Consider the following 12140-nt stretch of genomic DNA (forward strand, 5'->3'; position numbering starts at 1 on the left):
CGCCATGTGGATCTCCTCCAGGGCAGGCGGGGATCGAACTCATGTGGAAGTGGTTTTTAGCTTCTTAGTGCTGCGCTTTAACCCTCTGCGCCACCAGGGAGGGCCTGGCAGGAAAATTTTTTACTAGGACCTGAAAGTCATCTCATTAAGGACTGCGGTACCCCAATATCTCAGTTTCCGGGACAGGGTAGGTGCCTAACTTGAGCTCTAAGTTGCAGCCTACTTCCTCATAAAGATAGGAGCAGTTCATTTTTCCTTTGGATAATGCAGTTCACAAACAGAGGTCTCTACCCCATTTACCAGGTAAATTTCGGAGGAACTCTGTGTGACAAATGGTATGCTGTCAGTTACTGTTTTGAGAAAATGTATGGGAAAGTTGTAGCCACATGGTTCTATGAAAGGATAACATTTCTTTCCGTAAGCTCTTTACCAGATTGTCTGTGATATGTATCACATCTGGTTTGACACTCAGTAATGCTTCTTTCTCTTCTCACCTTGTGGGAGATTTTCTAGGTCTTCAGATTTTTATAAAATGGTATTTTTTAAATTGAGATAATGTTGGCTCACAACATTGCAAATGATTTAGGAGTATAGATTCACACCTCTTCAGATAAATGTTCTGCCTTCACCACCTAATGATCCCTGGGGCTCCCCCGTAGTCCCTGGGGCTCCCTCACTGCTGTTGCTCCTTAGCCCTCCCTCTCGCAGCCCCAATTCTATTGGAAGATTTCGACTCCCTCCAGGTAACCTGGGCCACTGTGTTCTAGCACCGTGTTCACATTTCCACAGATTGGGAGTTCCTTGAAGGTGGACTGAGCTCAGTCATTTTTGAATCCCTGCTGTCAGGGTAGGGCTCGATGCTTGGTGAGTGAATGAAAGAGTGGAGGAAAGACTAAACACCTAGACAACTCTGAAATGTATCCCCTGAATGCTAGGGCCCCAAAATAAAAGAACAGAGACCAGGCACACTCAAGAGTTTCCCAAAACAAAACAAATATATACGTCACATTAAGAGACTGAAATGACAAGAAATAAGCATAAAAGAGCAGCGGGGCAGGACTGGATGAAATGTTCTCTGGCCTTTGAAGTGGGAGGCCCAGCCCATGGAAGTTGGGGAGCTAGGGTAGGGATGCTGGGGCCAGGGGTAGAGGAGACTGAGAGTCTTTATGCTCATTCTGGGCTGGGTGCTTTTTACAGTGACGCCCAGGCTAACGCTTTCCTTTCTAGCGGTCGGCCTAGGTGGGAGGAAAGCCCTAGAAGCCCTCCAGCCCCTCCACCCCATGTACCCGGAGCCCCTGCAAGAGGGGAAAGTCCAGCAGAGGTCCAAAGACAGAGTCGTCTTCCTGGTTTGGGACTAGGGGCTCTGGGGTGCCTAAGGGACTGGTGTGGAACCAGAGGTTCTCATAAGACTTGGGGCTAGGGGTGAGGCCCTCTAAGAGAGGTTGAGTGGAGTCACAGCGGAGGTAATGCCCTGGCCCTGGGCCAGTGGGGCTGCCCAGCACCTGCCCATATAGGACCTGGTCGCTGGTACCCGATTCAGGCTTGGACTGGGTATGAGGTGCTCTTGGGTTCCCTTGGAGCACATAGGCCTGGACCAGGGTGGGGAGGCCACGGGCCTCTGGGTTGTCATTGGATTCCCACGATCCTGGCTTCTTCTCTTCCTCTTTCAGCACGGTGATCTTGGTGATGGGTTGCATGCCAGGGTCCTGAAGGCTGGGAAGCTGGAAAATCTCCTAGACACAAGGATGTAGGGGGTGAGGGCGTGACTCATTTCAGATGTCTGCTTCACCCCTGGCCCTTCATGAGCTTTGGGAACTGTAGGAACATTCTGGCCATTCTCTGTTGCAAGCGTTGCACTTGCAGAACACCTCATGTGTTCCTGATGCATACTATGTGCTGCTTACTTGGCTCGGTGATTCTCCTTAATGATTCTGTGTGGAATTAGTTCAGTTTCATAGTAAGATGACTATAGCTCTGACATGGGTAGAACTCAGGTCTGCTGTACTCCAAAAGGGGGGTGGAGGATGATGGGAAGTGATGGGTGCATCCTCACCCTCAGGGGGTACTCTCCATTTGGAGCCTGGATCAACCCTCCTAGCCCCACCTCCCTTCCTGCAGGGTTCTTACCTCTGACATGATGGTGGGCACCCAGGAGCCCAGGCTGCTGTGGGCTGGGTCAGGGACAGTTGGCCAGAGGGGATTCTTCCTGCTGGAGAAGGAGGCAGGCAGAGACTGGGTCAGGCACACCTGGCACCTTTCCAGCCTTTCCCCCACTCACTCCCAGCAGTTGAGGGATGACCCTAGTGCAGGCAGGAGAAAGCGGGAGTCCTGACTCCCAGACATGGGCCCTAGGCCTGGGAAGGCTGGCTGGAGGAGGTTTAGACTGACCCACTTGGTCCTGCAGTGTCTGGTGGGTAGGGTAGCTAGGTGTCAGATCTTTTGAAATGACTCACCTGGGTCTGCAGTAGAGCCAGGCTGCCCCACAAAGGCAGAAGAACAAGAGCAGGAGGCTGAACAGGCCCAGGAAGAGGTGCAGCTCAGACTCATCTGGAGTTGGGGAAGGCCAGAGAGGTTAAGGTGCATGTGAGAATGCCAGGCCTCCTCCCCCAGACTGGGACCTCAGGACAGGACTGGGCTCCTTCCTCAGACTAGGGGACCCAGACAAGACCTGTCTACTCTCCAAATAGAGATCCTTTGGGTGAAACACCCTCCCAACAGCCTTGTCCTCATAGCTCCCTCTCCCCTTTACCTAGGGCCAAGGTCATCAGTGTGAGGCTTGTACTGTTGATGGCCCAAGCCCGGCCGGTGGCCATGAGGTGGACGTGGTACAAGCTTCCTGGCTCCAGGTCGTGGAGGACGTAGTCACGGGAGGAGGCATTCAGGACGGTGGCTGGAGTAGAGGAGGATGGTCAGCGGGGCCCTGATGCCAAGGCTCCCTCTGAACAGCCCATCCTGGGCCCTGTGGGCTGTGGGGTGCTGAGGATAGACTCACAGAAGGCCTGGTTCTGAGCGTTGGTCGTGAAGATGGTGTAGTGGGTAAGGGGGCTCCTCCCTAGCTCAGCAGCCTGGGGCACCCACTCCAGCTGTGCCCAGGTCTTGCCAATGTGCTTCAGATGCAGCTCTGGGGCATGGGAAGGGGCTGCCGGAAGAGAGACAGGGGCTGACCCAGAGCGGGGCAAGGTGGAGAACCCAGATGGACTTCTTGTGAGCCCCAGACCCAAGACCCAGGACATGCTGCAGGGCAGATGGGAAATACCACTTTCCAAAGAACTTTGACCTGACTCCCCCTGCTAATATGTGGCAGAGGCAGGATTTGAACCCGGTTCTCTGGCTCCAGTGCTCCACTACCTGACTTCTGCCTCGCTCACTATTTCATTGCTGTCATCCCTTTCTAAATTATGCCAGGCCCTCTGCCTAATTTCTGTCATGGGATAGGGTAATGGATTTGCTCTCTGAATTCTGCCACACTCTATGCCCTTCTTCTAGCTCCCCACCACCTGACTTCTGTCCAACTGCAAGGTTCAGTATAAGCAGGGGTAGCTTAGGTTTGGGAGAGAGCCCCATCTGGGCCAAGGGTGGGAAGGCAGGAAATGCTCCTTCGTGTTCCTTATTGTTAGGGAATGAGAGAGGAGAGATTCTGGGAAGGGGGCTGGTCGAGACAAACCCGTCTCCTGGGAGTAGGTGTAGATGTGCTGGGAGGGCCCCCTGGAGTCCTGGTACAGGGGCGTCACAGTGACCTTATAGAGCTGGAAGGGCTTAATGTTCTCTGTAAAGATAAGGAGGGTAGGCACTCTGGTTAGGGGCTAATCTCTGCTGATGATCAGAAGCTCACCTCAGACCCCTGCTCAGGGGTGGCCTGGCCTCCCCATCTCTTCCCATCCTTGGTGAGGGTGGGGAGTGGTGTAAAGCAGGAAAAGAGAAGAGGGTGGGTGGAGGGAGGATCCAGCCTGGACTCTAGAAGAACTTCTGAATCTGAGGATGAGTTGAGAATAGTGAAGGGTTGAGAAAGAAGGAAGAGTCTGCTTCCCGTGAGTGTTCAGGCCGCCCCCTGCCTCCTGGCAGCCAAGCGCTGCCTCCCCCCCAGCCTGCCCCTGGGCTCAGCCCCAGGCTGCCTCACCCTGCAGCAGGGTCCCTGTGATGCTCCCGTTATGCTCGATCCTCCAGCTTGTACTGCTGCCACTGGGGCTGGGGAGGCTGGGTCCCCACTCGATCACATAGCCCTGAGGCTGAGGACTGGGGGGCTCCCAGCCCACCCAGAGGCTGTGAGGGCCCTGGGCCACGATATGGAGTCTGGCCAGGGGTGGGCCTGCAGAGAGAGTGGGAGATGAGGGAATGAAGGTGGGTCCTGGAGTGAGAAGCCGGGGCTCAAATCTTGGCTTTGTGATTTAAGAGCGGGGTGACCAACACCTGAACCTGATAATGTGGTAATGAGGATAAAATTTCCTGTCTCATAGGACCTTGGGGCAGATTAAATGAACTAATGCACAGAGCCAGTCTAGCTTAGTGCCTGATGTTGGGTCCAGCTGGGTCACAAGAAAAGCTGACCCTGAAGCTCTTGGTGTGTGCTAAGCCTAGTCCTTGATATGTTCACTCGCTGTGTCCTCTGGGTTCTGTCGTGTCAATAAGGACACCGAGACACGGAGTGGTCAAGTAACTTGTGGCAGTAAGTGGGACATCAGCTACCGCCATGGCTGACAACCTCACCTGTGACGACCTGGGTGGGGTGGGGATGGGTGGCTGGTCCCTGTGAAAAAGCAGTTAACTCAGGGACCATGTTCTAGAGGGGAAAACTTAGGGCTTTCTCTCCCATCTTCCTCTGCAGTGTGCATGGAGAAAGAGAGAGGGAGAGAAGGTAGACACCGCCACCCACTTAACCTGCTTGGCGCACTGATGATGATAACTCCCATGTATCAAGCAGTTACTTTGTGCCAGTCAAAGGCCTTACCTCATGAAATCTTCACAGCACCCCTCTGAAGTAGGCTCTGAGGATCCTCACTGCTAGATGAGGAAAGAGGCTAGAGAAGCTAAGTTGCCCGGCTCACACTGCCACCACGGGGCAGGACTACGTTTGGACCCAGGCAGTCTAGCCTGTGAGCACGTGCTTAACCACCTGGCCTGCTTTACCTCTGCTCTCCACGAAGACCACCACAGTGGGCTGAGAGGTCCCAGCTGTGTTGTAGGCCACAAGCACCACCTCCTTGACGTCGGAAGGCAGATGGAAGGTGCAGTTTAGCTCCGTGGTGTTGCAGAGGGGCGGTACTGCCCCAGCCTGGTCTTTGGATCTCCGGGAGACCAGGTACCCTTGGATGTGCATGCTGTCTTCCTGCAGGGGCACTGGCTGGGAAGGCAGAGGAAGAAAATGGTGGGTGGGGAGCACGGCTTATCGTGAATGGGGGAGAGCTTCTGGAGGGGTGGATGGATCACAGGTCCTGAGCCTCCCAGGCTGGGAGCCAGCCATGTCCTCCCTCCTCCTCCCTCCCAAGTGCTAAGCTCTAGGGGTTGCGGCAGGCATTGGGCTGTTCTGTGAATTGACTCTGCCACAGGGGAGCCCAGCTTCGAGGCACATGCAAATGCATGCAGATCCCATACTAATGCAGCCAAGTCCCGGGCCACAAGGTGAATGGGCCTGTCTGGGTTGGAGGCGGTCTCAGGGGTTGGAGGATGACCTTCAGGGGCGGGGGGTTACCTTCCAGAATAGCTGCACATCCACTGTCTTGGGGTCCAGCTGCCTCTGCCTCCACCACGTGTCCAGTCTGACCATGGGAGCTACGGATGGGGCAAGAGGAGGGGGTGGCAGTCAGGGAGGGCCCCGGGGCCTGTGCGGGATCTTGAGGGCTGCTCCCAGCCCTTCGCTACCCACTTACCCCGCTGCGCAGTGGTCATCTCCAGGCTGGGGCTCCAGCTGCTCCAGTGGCCGGGCAGGGGCCAGCGGATGCAGCGCATCTGCAGGGCGTAGGTTGTGGATGGGAGGAGTCCACAGAGCTCATGCTGGAAGGCCCTGGGGGGCAGAGGGCTCACCTGGGGGGGGGGAGAGGGTATGGCCCTGAGCCTGTGCCCTCCAGGGACACCTCGGCCTGCCCTCCCTCAGCACCCCCATGGCGAGGTGGCGAGGTGGCGAGGTGGCCTGTGTCTCACTAGGGCCCAGCTGGCTTCTCCAGACTGCGGCTGGTGGCGCAGCTCACACTTCTGGTCCATGTGCAGGCTTGGTTTCCATGGCTCCCAGCGTAGCTGCAGGCAGCCTGGCTGGGGCGGGGTCTCCTCGGGACTGGGGTCCAAGCCCCACAGTGTGGGGGGCTCCAGTTTCACTGCGAGAAGAGGGATTGTGAGACCCTCCTGTGCCCCATCAGCGGGTCCTGTCCAGCTCCCTTTTGTCCCCCGTGGTTCCACGTCCTCCCTGGGCGCATCCCCGGGCTGTCCCTGCCTCTCTTCATCTGTGTCATCCCGCTGCTTTCTGCAGGTCTGTCTGTGTCATGTCTGTTTTGCTCTAGTCTCTAGTTCACACTCTGGTCCCAGGGCCTTGGCACTGAGCGTCCTTAATGCCTGGATGACTTTTCCTCCAGATCTGGTGACACATTCCCTCATTTCCTCCAAGAATTTTCTTATGTCACCTGTTTTCAGGGGGGGGGCTTCATTGTAATTTTAATTTCCCATTTTAATTTCCCTATCACATGATACTCTTATTTTGCCCACCAGCATGCAACATTACAAAGGCCAGGGACTTGGTATTTTGTTCCCTGCTGTACCCCCAGCACTTGGGACAGCGCCTGTCTACAATGTGGCTTCAGGCAGTTGCTAGAGGACGAAAGACTCTTTGCCCGCGTCTCTCCCTTCTCTGTGTGTCTCCAGAACTCTGTCTCCGGCTTCATCCCAACTTTTCTCTGTCTCTAGGTCTGCCACTGTCTCCGTGATTCACCCTCTGCCCCCATCTGGGCCGGCCCACTGTGGATGCCTCTCTCCTCCTCTGCACCCAGGTCACCCACCGACGTCACTGGGCATAAGGCACAGCTGTGGGGACGCACTGGTCCCCAGCGCGTTCTCTGCCTGCACCCAGATGCCCATGTTCTGGTAAAGCTGCAGGTGTTTCCGTGGGATGGAGCAGTGGTTCTGCCCGTCCTCAGGCATGCAGTCCGACATGGAGTCCTTCTGGGTCTGGCAATTGTCCCGGCTCCTGCCAATAGGCCGGGCTTGGGTGTCAGCAGGGGAAGGAAGTGAGGCTCCCTGCGCCCACCCGTCCTTACCCCTAGGGCCCTGAACCCACTGTCCTGCCCCTGCCTTGCCCCAGGACTCCAGGGAACAGGGCTGTGGAGAGACCCCTACTCACACGTAACTCTTTAAGGTGAAGTTGGTGGGCAGGTGGGTGTTGGGTCCTGGCTCCCACTGGCAGGTGAGGCTGTTAGTTGTGAGATTCATGAGGCAGGACAGGTTGTAGGGTGTGGCAGGGGGGTCTGTGTAGAGAAGGGGAGCATGAGGGCTTTGGGTAGCACCAGCCAGAATTCCCCCACTGGGGCCAGCTGGCTTTGCTTCCTTGCTCTGGGTTGTTCTCTCTAGAGTCACCTTGTCTGTGCCCTGGGCTCCATGCAGGGTGACCCTGGGGTGGGGTGGCCCGGCATGCACAGGACAAGCGCCACAGAGCCTCAGCCCCTCGGGGGCGCCGTCTCCGGCATGTGTGGTGTGTGGGCTCATCTGGTTCAGTCGTTCACTAGCTGAGTGGCTGAAGTCACCTAGCTGCTCTGTGCCTCAGTTTCCTCACCCACAAGGGGGGTGACGGTAATATTCTTGCCCCTCAGGTGCTTGTGAGAGTTGAATGGCCGGCTGCTCCTGGAGTACTCACAGGCACACAGAACGTGTAGCTCTGCTGCTGCGGGTTCTTAAGCCAGAGCCTTGGCCTGTCTGTCTTCCCTTGCGTATCGCCTTGGCCCTTTTCAGCGTGAGGAGAAGGGTGACACTGGGGTTGGGAGAAGCCCAGGGGAGGAGAAGCAGCGCTGCTAGACTGCTCTCCTTGGAGAGCTGCCTAGGGCCGGGCGCTGGGCTGACTTGGCAGTGCCCGGAGTCATGGCTGCTGAGCTACCCTGCCTGGAGTAACCCTGCTCCATCCCTACCAGCTTTCCGACCTTCAGCAAGTTGCCCTCTCGGAGCCTCAGTTTCCTCACCCGCAAAATGGAGCTCAGTCACCCCATCCACTGGTAGGGAAGATTATCGTGCCCGTCATGTGGTCATTGAGCAAAAGCTCAATAGTTACAGCTCATGTTAGTTATTGGGGGCATGGTGGGCGCAGATACTTACAACCTGCCCGCAGCTCAGCCTGGTCCAAGATCTGCAGTCTGTTGCCCCAGCGCAGGCAGCAGGAGAGAAGGGCCCGGGGGTGGTTGAGGTGGGGCAAAGTGATGGTGGATCTCTGGGTCCCATTTGGCAGATAGTGCTGCTCCCCACCGGGCTGAAGCTCTGTCCCCAATTGCCACAGAATCTGTGACTCCGGGCCCACGAGGCTGCATTTGTGGTTGATGATGCAGGAGGCTGTGACGGGGTCCCCCAGGTGGGTGACGGGGGCGGAGAGGCTGATGTGCCCACACTCCTCCAGGCCTGGCATGGGAGAGAACAGGCCCTGAGCCCAGGCCTTCGAGCTCTCAGACGGAGGACCCCGGACCGTCCCACAGCTCTCCTTGCGCTTTGTGATCACGGAGCCACGTGGTTATCCGCGGGTCTGCCTCCCCAGCTGGGCCGGAGGTCTGCAGACATCGGCACTTGTGCCCACTACTGTACGGCAGTGCCTCGTGGCACAGAGGGGGCCCGGACGACACCTGCTGAGTCAGTGATGGTGCGGGGGAGCGCTGCACTTCACCCGCCTGGCCTTCTTCCCCCTCAGGTGTCCTTTGGCCCATTTTGCTGATGGGCATGCTGAGGCCCTACGAGGGGGAACACAGGCCACAGGGCACACTCACGATGTGGACTCAACAGGGACACTGGAAGGCACCTGGCCAAGCTCTTCACTCTCACTACACCTGGTCCGTGTCCTGGTTAGCAGGCCAGGCTGGCTCGACACTGCGTGCAGGGTCTGCAAGCTAGGGCTGGTTTCCGCATCTCAACAGGTTAAAACCACACAGAGCTGCAACAGGGACTGGTGGCCTGGAAGGCCGAAACATCTCCGTACAGTTAGCCGACACCTGTGTGCAGCGTCCCGTCAGTCTTGGCTCCTGCTTGCTTACCCCCAGAGATGGGAGGCTCACCCTCTCTCAAAACACTTTCTATAACTAGAGAGGATGAAACCTATGCCTGCGGCTTCTACCCCGATCCTTTCACTGCCCACGAAGGTGGCATGGGACCGAGGGCTTCCTCTGACAGCCTGGCAGAGGTGTGCAGATATGCCCTAGCTCCTTCCCTGCCCCGGGGCCTCTTCCATGTCAAGCAACCTAGGTCTTCTCTTTGTTCCTCATGGGGGCACTCTGCCTGCAGAGGTCTGCGGGTGGGAGTCTGGCCAGCCCCCCACTGTGGCCTGGACTCGATTCCCTTGGGATTCTCGGGAGCCCCAGGAGCCTTGTGGAAATGCAGGAAACGGTTCCCTGCTCCAGCCCTGATCTCTCTCCCACAGCACCTTGTCCCCCACTTACTTCTGGGAAGCAGTAGGATGATGAGGGCCGCTCTGGTCAGGCTCCAGGTTCCCAGCCCTGCCATCGTGCCAACTTGGTGCTCACCTGGAGGCAGAGGGTGTGGTTTTGGTCATGGGATTTGGCATCAGAGATGAGCTGAATCCGCGCTCTACCCAGTATGCTTTGGCCAGGTTATTTAGCCTTTCTGAGCCTCAGTTTCTTTACAAAGTGGAGGTAACAACAGTCTATGCTGCTGCTTTGGGAAGAAGACAGCAGATGGGGCAAGTGCAGATCTGCACACATTGCCTGGCCCACTGGCATGGCCTCTGCGAGGGCGCTCCGGTCAGTGCCGCCTTCCTGGGAGGACGGGGGGAGGGGCAGCATTCGTCCCTCCCCTCTGTCTGGCCTTCATCTCTCCCAGAGAGCAGAGCCAGAAACTGGGGCTTGCTTGCAGGTAGCTTCTCTTGGGGAGATCCCAAGAACAGAGTGGAAGGGTGGGGAGGATGAAACAAGCCTGAGTGGGGACCAACCCCAGTAGAGAGAGGCAGCTCCACAGAGAGGCTGAGGTGAGGGGCTGTCAACTTACGCCGAGGGAAGCTGTCTGCCCCGGCGACGGTGCAGGGCAAGGGGGGGCTGAGAAGCTGCCAGGTGGGCACATGGGGTCTAATAGCTCTCTGCTCCCACTGGGGTCTCAGGACCAGACACCGGATCCTCCAGCACTAGCTGCAGGTCAGTGGCGATCACTACGCCTGCGTGACATGGTGAGCACTGCGTGGAGGTGGCGTCCAGCAGACTCCTGTGCTCAGAGGGACAGAGAGCTCTCCTCTTTCTCGCCCTGCCCAGAGGAGTGAATGAGAACTTCCTGGGTACCCCAGGCTGTTCCTGCGAACACGAGCCTGCCCCAAAGCCCCACAGTCTGTAGTTATGGCTGTATCGGGATGCCAGGAGGCAGTCAGCCCAGTCCCCCTTTCGAGAACCAGACAAGAAGGACCCCTTCTTCTGGACAGATACCGCCGGCGTTAGGAGCTGGCAACTGGAGAACAGGCTGGTGTCAGCCCCTACCTGACGCCCAGCCAGGTAGCTTTGTGCAGCGAGTAAGCTGTGCAACTGTTGAGAGCACCCTGGTTAGTAGCCAGTGGCTGCCAAGTTCCTCTGACAGCATCCTAGTCCGGTTGTCCTTTATGCATATTGTTGGGGAAGATTAAGCCTCCTCAGTCCAGATTTGGGGGCAGATTACGGTACCCCTCCTGTAACTTTTCGATCCTTTCTAGTCCTGCTCTCTTAGCAAGGGTGCCCAGCCCACCAGTGCCCAACGAAATACAACTTCATCCTTCTCCGCTGGCTCCTGTCCAGAGCGGGCAACCAAACTGAATCTCGAGAGGGCCCAGACCTTCTCCTGCTGGGCTATGTTTGGCATCAGGCCCAGATCCCCGGTGGCAGCCCTGGGTGACCCCACTCTGCTTGCCCCCTACCCTGGAGCCTGACAGCATGGCCTCCCTCTCTGAGGCCCACTGTGCAGACCACCTAGCCCAGCTCTGCCACTTACCAGCTTTGTGACCTTGGGCAAATCACTTCACTTTTGGGAGCCTCAGTTTCTCCATCTGTGAAAGAAGAATAACAGTGGTGCTCACTCCTCTACTTGCAGTGATCCTCAAGTGCCCCAGGGCAGCGCCTCATGGGCTCCTGCCAGGCTGAGGCCCCTCCCTGACACAGGCGTGAGCCACGACCCCCCCGGGGACGGTCCATCTCATCAGGCTGCACAGTTTCATGGCCCCTCTTCTGGGCCCCCTGGCTCCCCATTCTCTTCAGTCTTTGCCAGCTCTCCTGACTGAATCCAAGCACACGCTGCCGCCTCTCCAGTCACCAGTTTTCTATGGGACGCTGGTCAGAGGGAGGAAGGCTGGTAAAGGACCGCAGGTCGCTGTCCACCCAGATGGGGTTTAGAGAAACACAGAGACCAGCAGGAGGAGAGAGACAGCGGCTCACCAGGCAGACAGCCGGGCAGAGAGCCGCTTCCGGAGAAGGAGCCAAGAAGAGACAGGGGAAGGGCGACCAGCCTGAGGGACAGGGGCTGGCGTGGACCAGGGGCTGGGAGCCAAGGGGGGCACTCACACCCCAGGGCGCAGGATTGAAGAGGCGGAGGGACCCCAGAGAGACAGACAGAAAATCGGAGGGGAAAGCCAGAGAGGGGCTGAGACAGACGCAGAGGGTGGTGATCATGCCCCCCCTTAGCCCAGCGCAGTGGGCGAGGCGTTTGTCTGGCTTCTCTGACGCACCCCCACCCAAAACAAAGACAGCAACAAAGCCTAAAGTAGCGGGGCTCCCGCTTCCAAGGCCAAATCCTGCCCTAGACACCCTGGTCCCGGGCTGAGCCCCCTTGGCAGAGCTGGGGGGTGGGGACTGGGACTCCAGGGCCCCTCAGTACCCAGACTGCTCCATCCCGGGGATCCCCTACTCACCCTGGAGGCCGCAGGCCAGGCCCCGCTGCCCTCTTGGAGCAGGTTCCTACACACAGCCCTGGTTAATGGCTCGTCTCTGTCTCTGCCCGACTGCGGG

General features: G+C 57.7%; 1 protein-coding gene across 1 annotated transcript; it reads right to left on the reverse strand.

Moving 5' to 3' along the window:
- Nucleotides 1-985: 985 nt before the first annotated feature.
- Nucleotides 986-11148, reverse strand: CSF3R (colony stimulating factor 3 receptor (granulocyte)). Its single transcript, XM_004679438.2, has 16 exons — nucleotides 11131-11148; nucleotides 9606-9689; nucleotides 8284-8580; nucleotides 7322-7445; nucleotides 6981-7168; nucleotides 6136-6305; nucleotides 5865-6018; nucleotides 5687-5766; nucleotides 5125-5338; nucleotides 4118-4306; nucleotides 3665-3766; nucleotides 2993-3139; nucleotides 2750-2890; nucleotides 2454-2547; nucleotides 2128-2209; nucleotides 986-1733 (listed from the first exon to the last, which is right to left on the reverse strand). The coding sequence occupies exons 2-16, from the start codon at nucleotides 9667-9669 to the stop codon at nucleotides 1254-1256; spliced, it is 2526 nt and encodes an 841-aa protein (XP_004679495.1). The 5' UTR covers nucleotides 9670-9689; nucleotides 11131-11148; the 3' UTR covers nucleotides 986-1253.
- Between the last annotated feature and the right edge of the window lie 992 nt (nucleotides 11149-12140).

This window comes from Condylura cristata, unplaced genomic scaffold, assembly GCF_000260355.1.
Source record: "Condylura cristata isolate star-nosed mole 26May11 unplaced genomic scaffold, ConCri1.0 scaffold00008, whole genome shotgun sequence".
In the NCBI taxonomy this organism is placed as follows: Eukaryota; Metazoa; Chordata; class Mammalia; order Eulipotyphla; family Talpidae; genus Condylura; species Condylura cristata.

What these genes read in the sequence shown, in the direction of transcription:
- CSF3R (XM_004679438.2), bottom strand. Translation starts at nt 9,669, where the DNA reads ATGGCAGGGCTGGGAACCTGGAGCCTGACCAGAGCGGCCCTCATCATC. An exon ending in CATCCTACTGCTTCCCAGAA is followed by an intron (nt 8,581 to 9,605) that starts GTAAGTGGGGGA and finishes CTCCCATGCCAG; the next exon opens with GCCTGGAGGAGTGTGGGCAC. An exon ending in CACAGGGACCCTGCTGCAGG is followed by an intron (nt 3,767 to 4,117) that starts GTGAGGCAGCCT and finishes TTATCTTTACAG; the next exon opens with AGAACATTAAGCCCTTCCAG.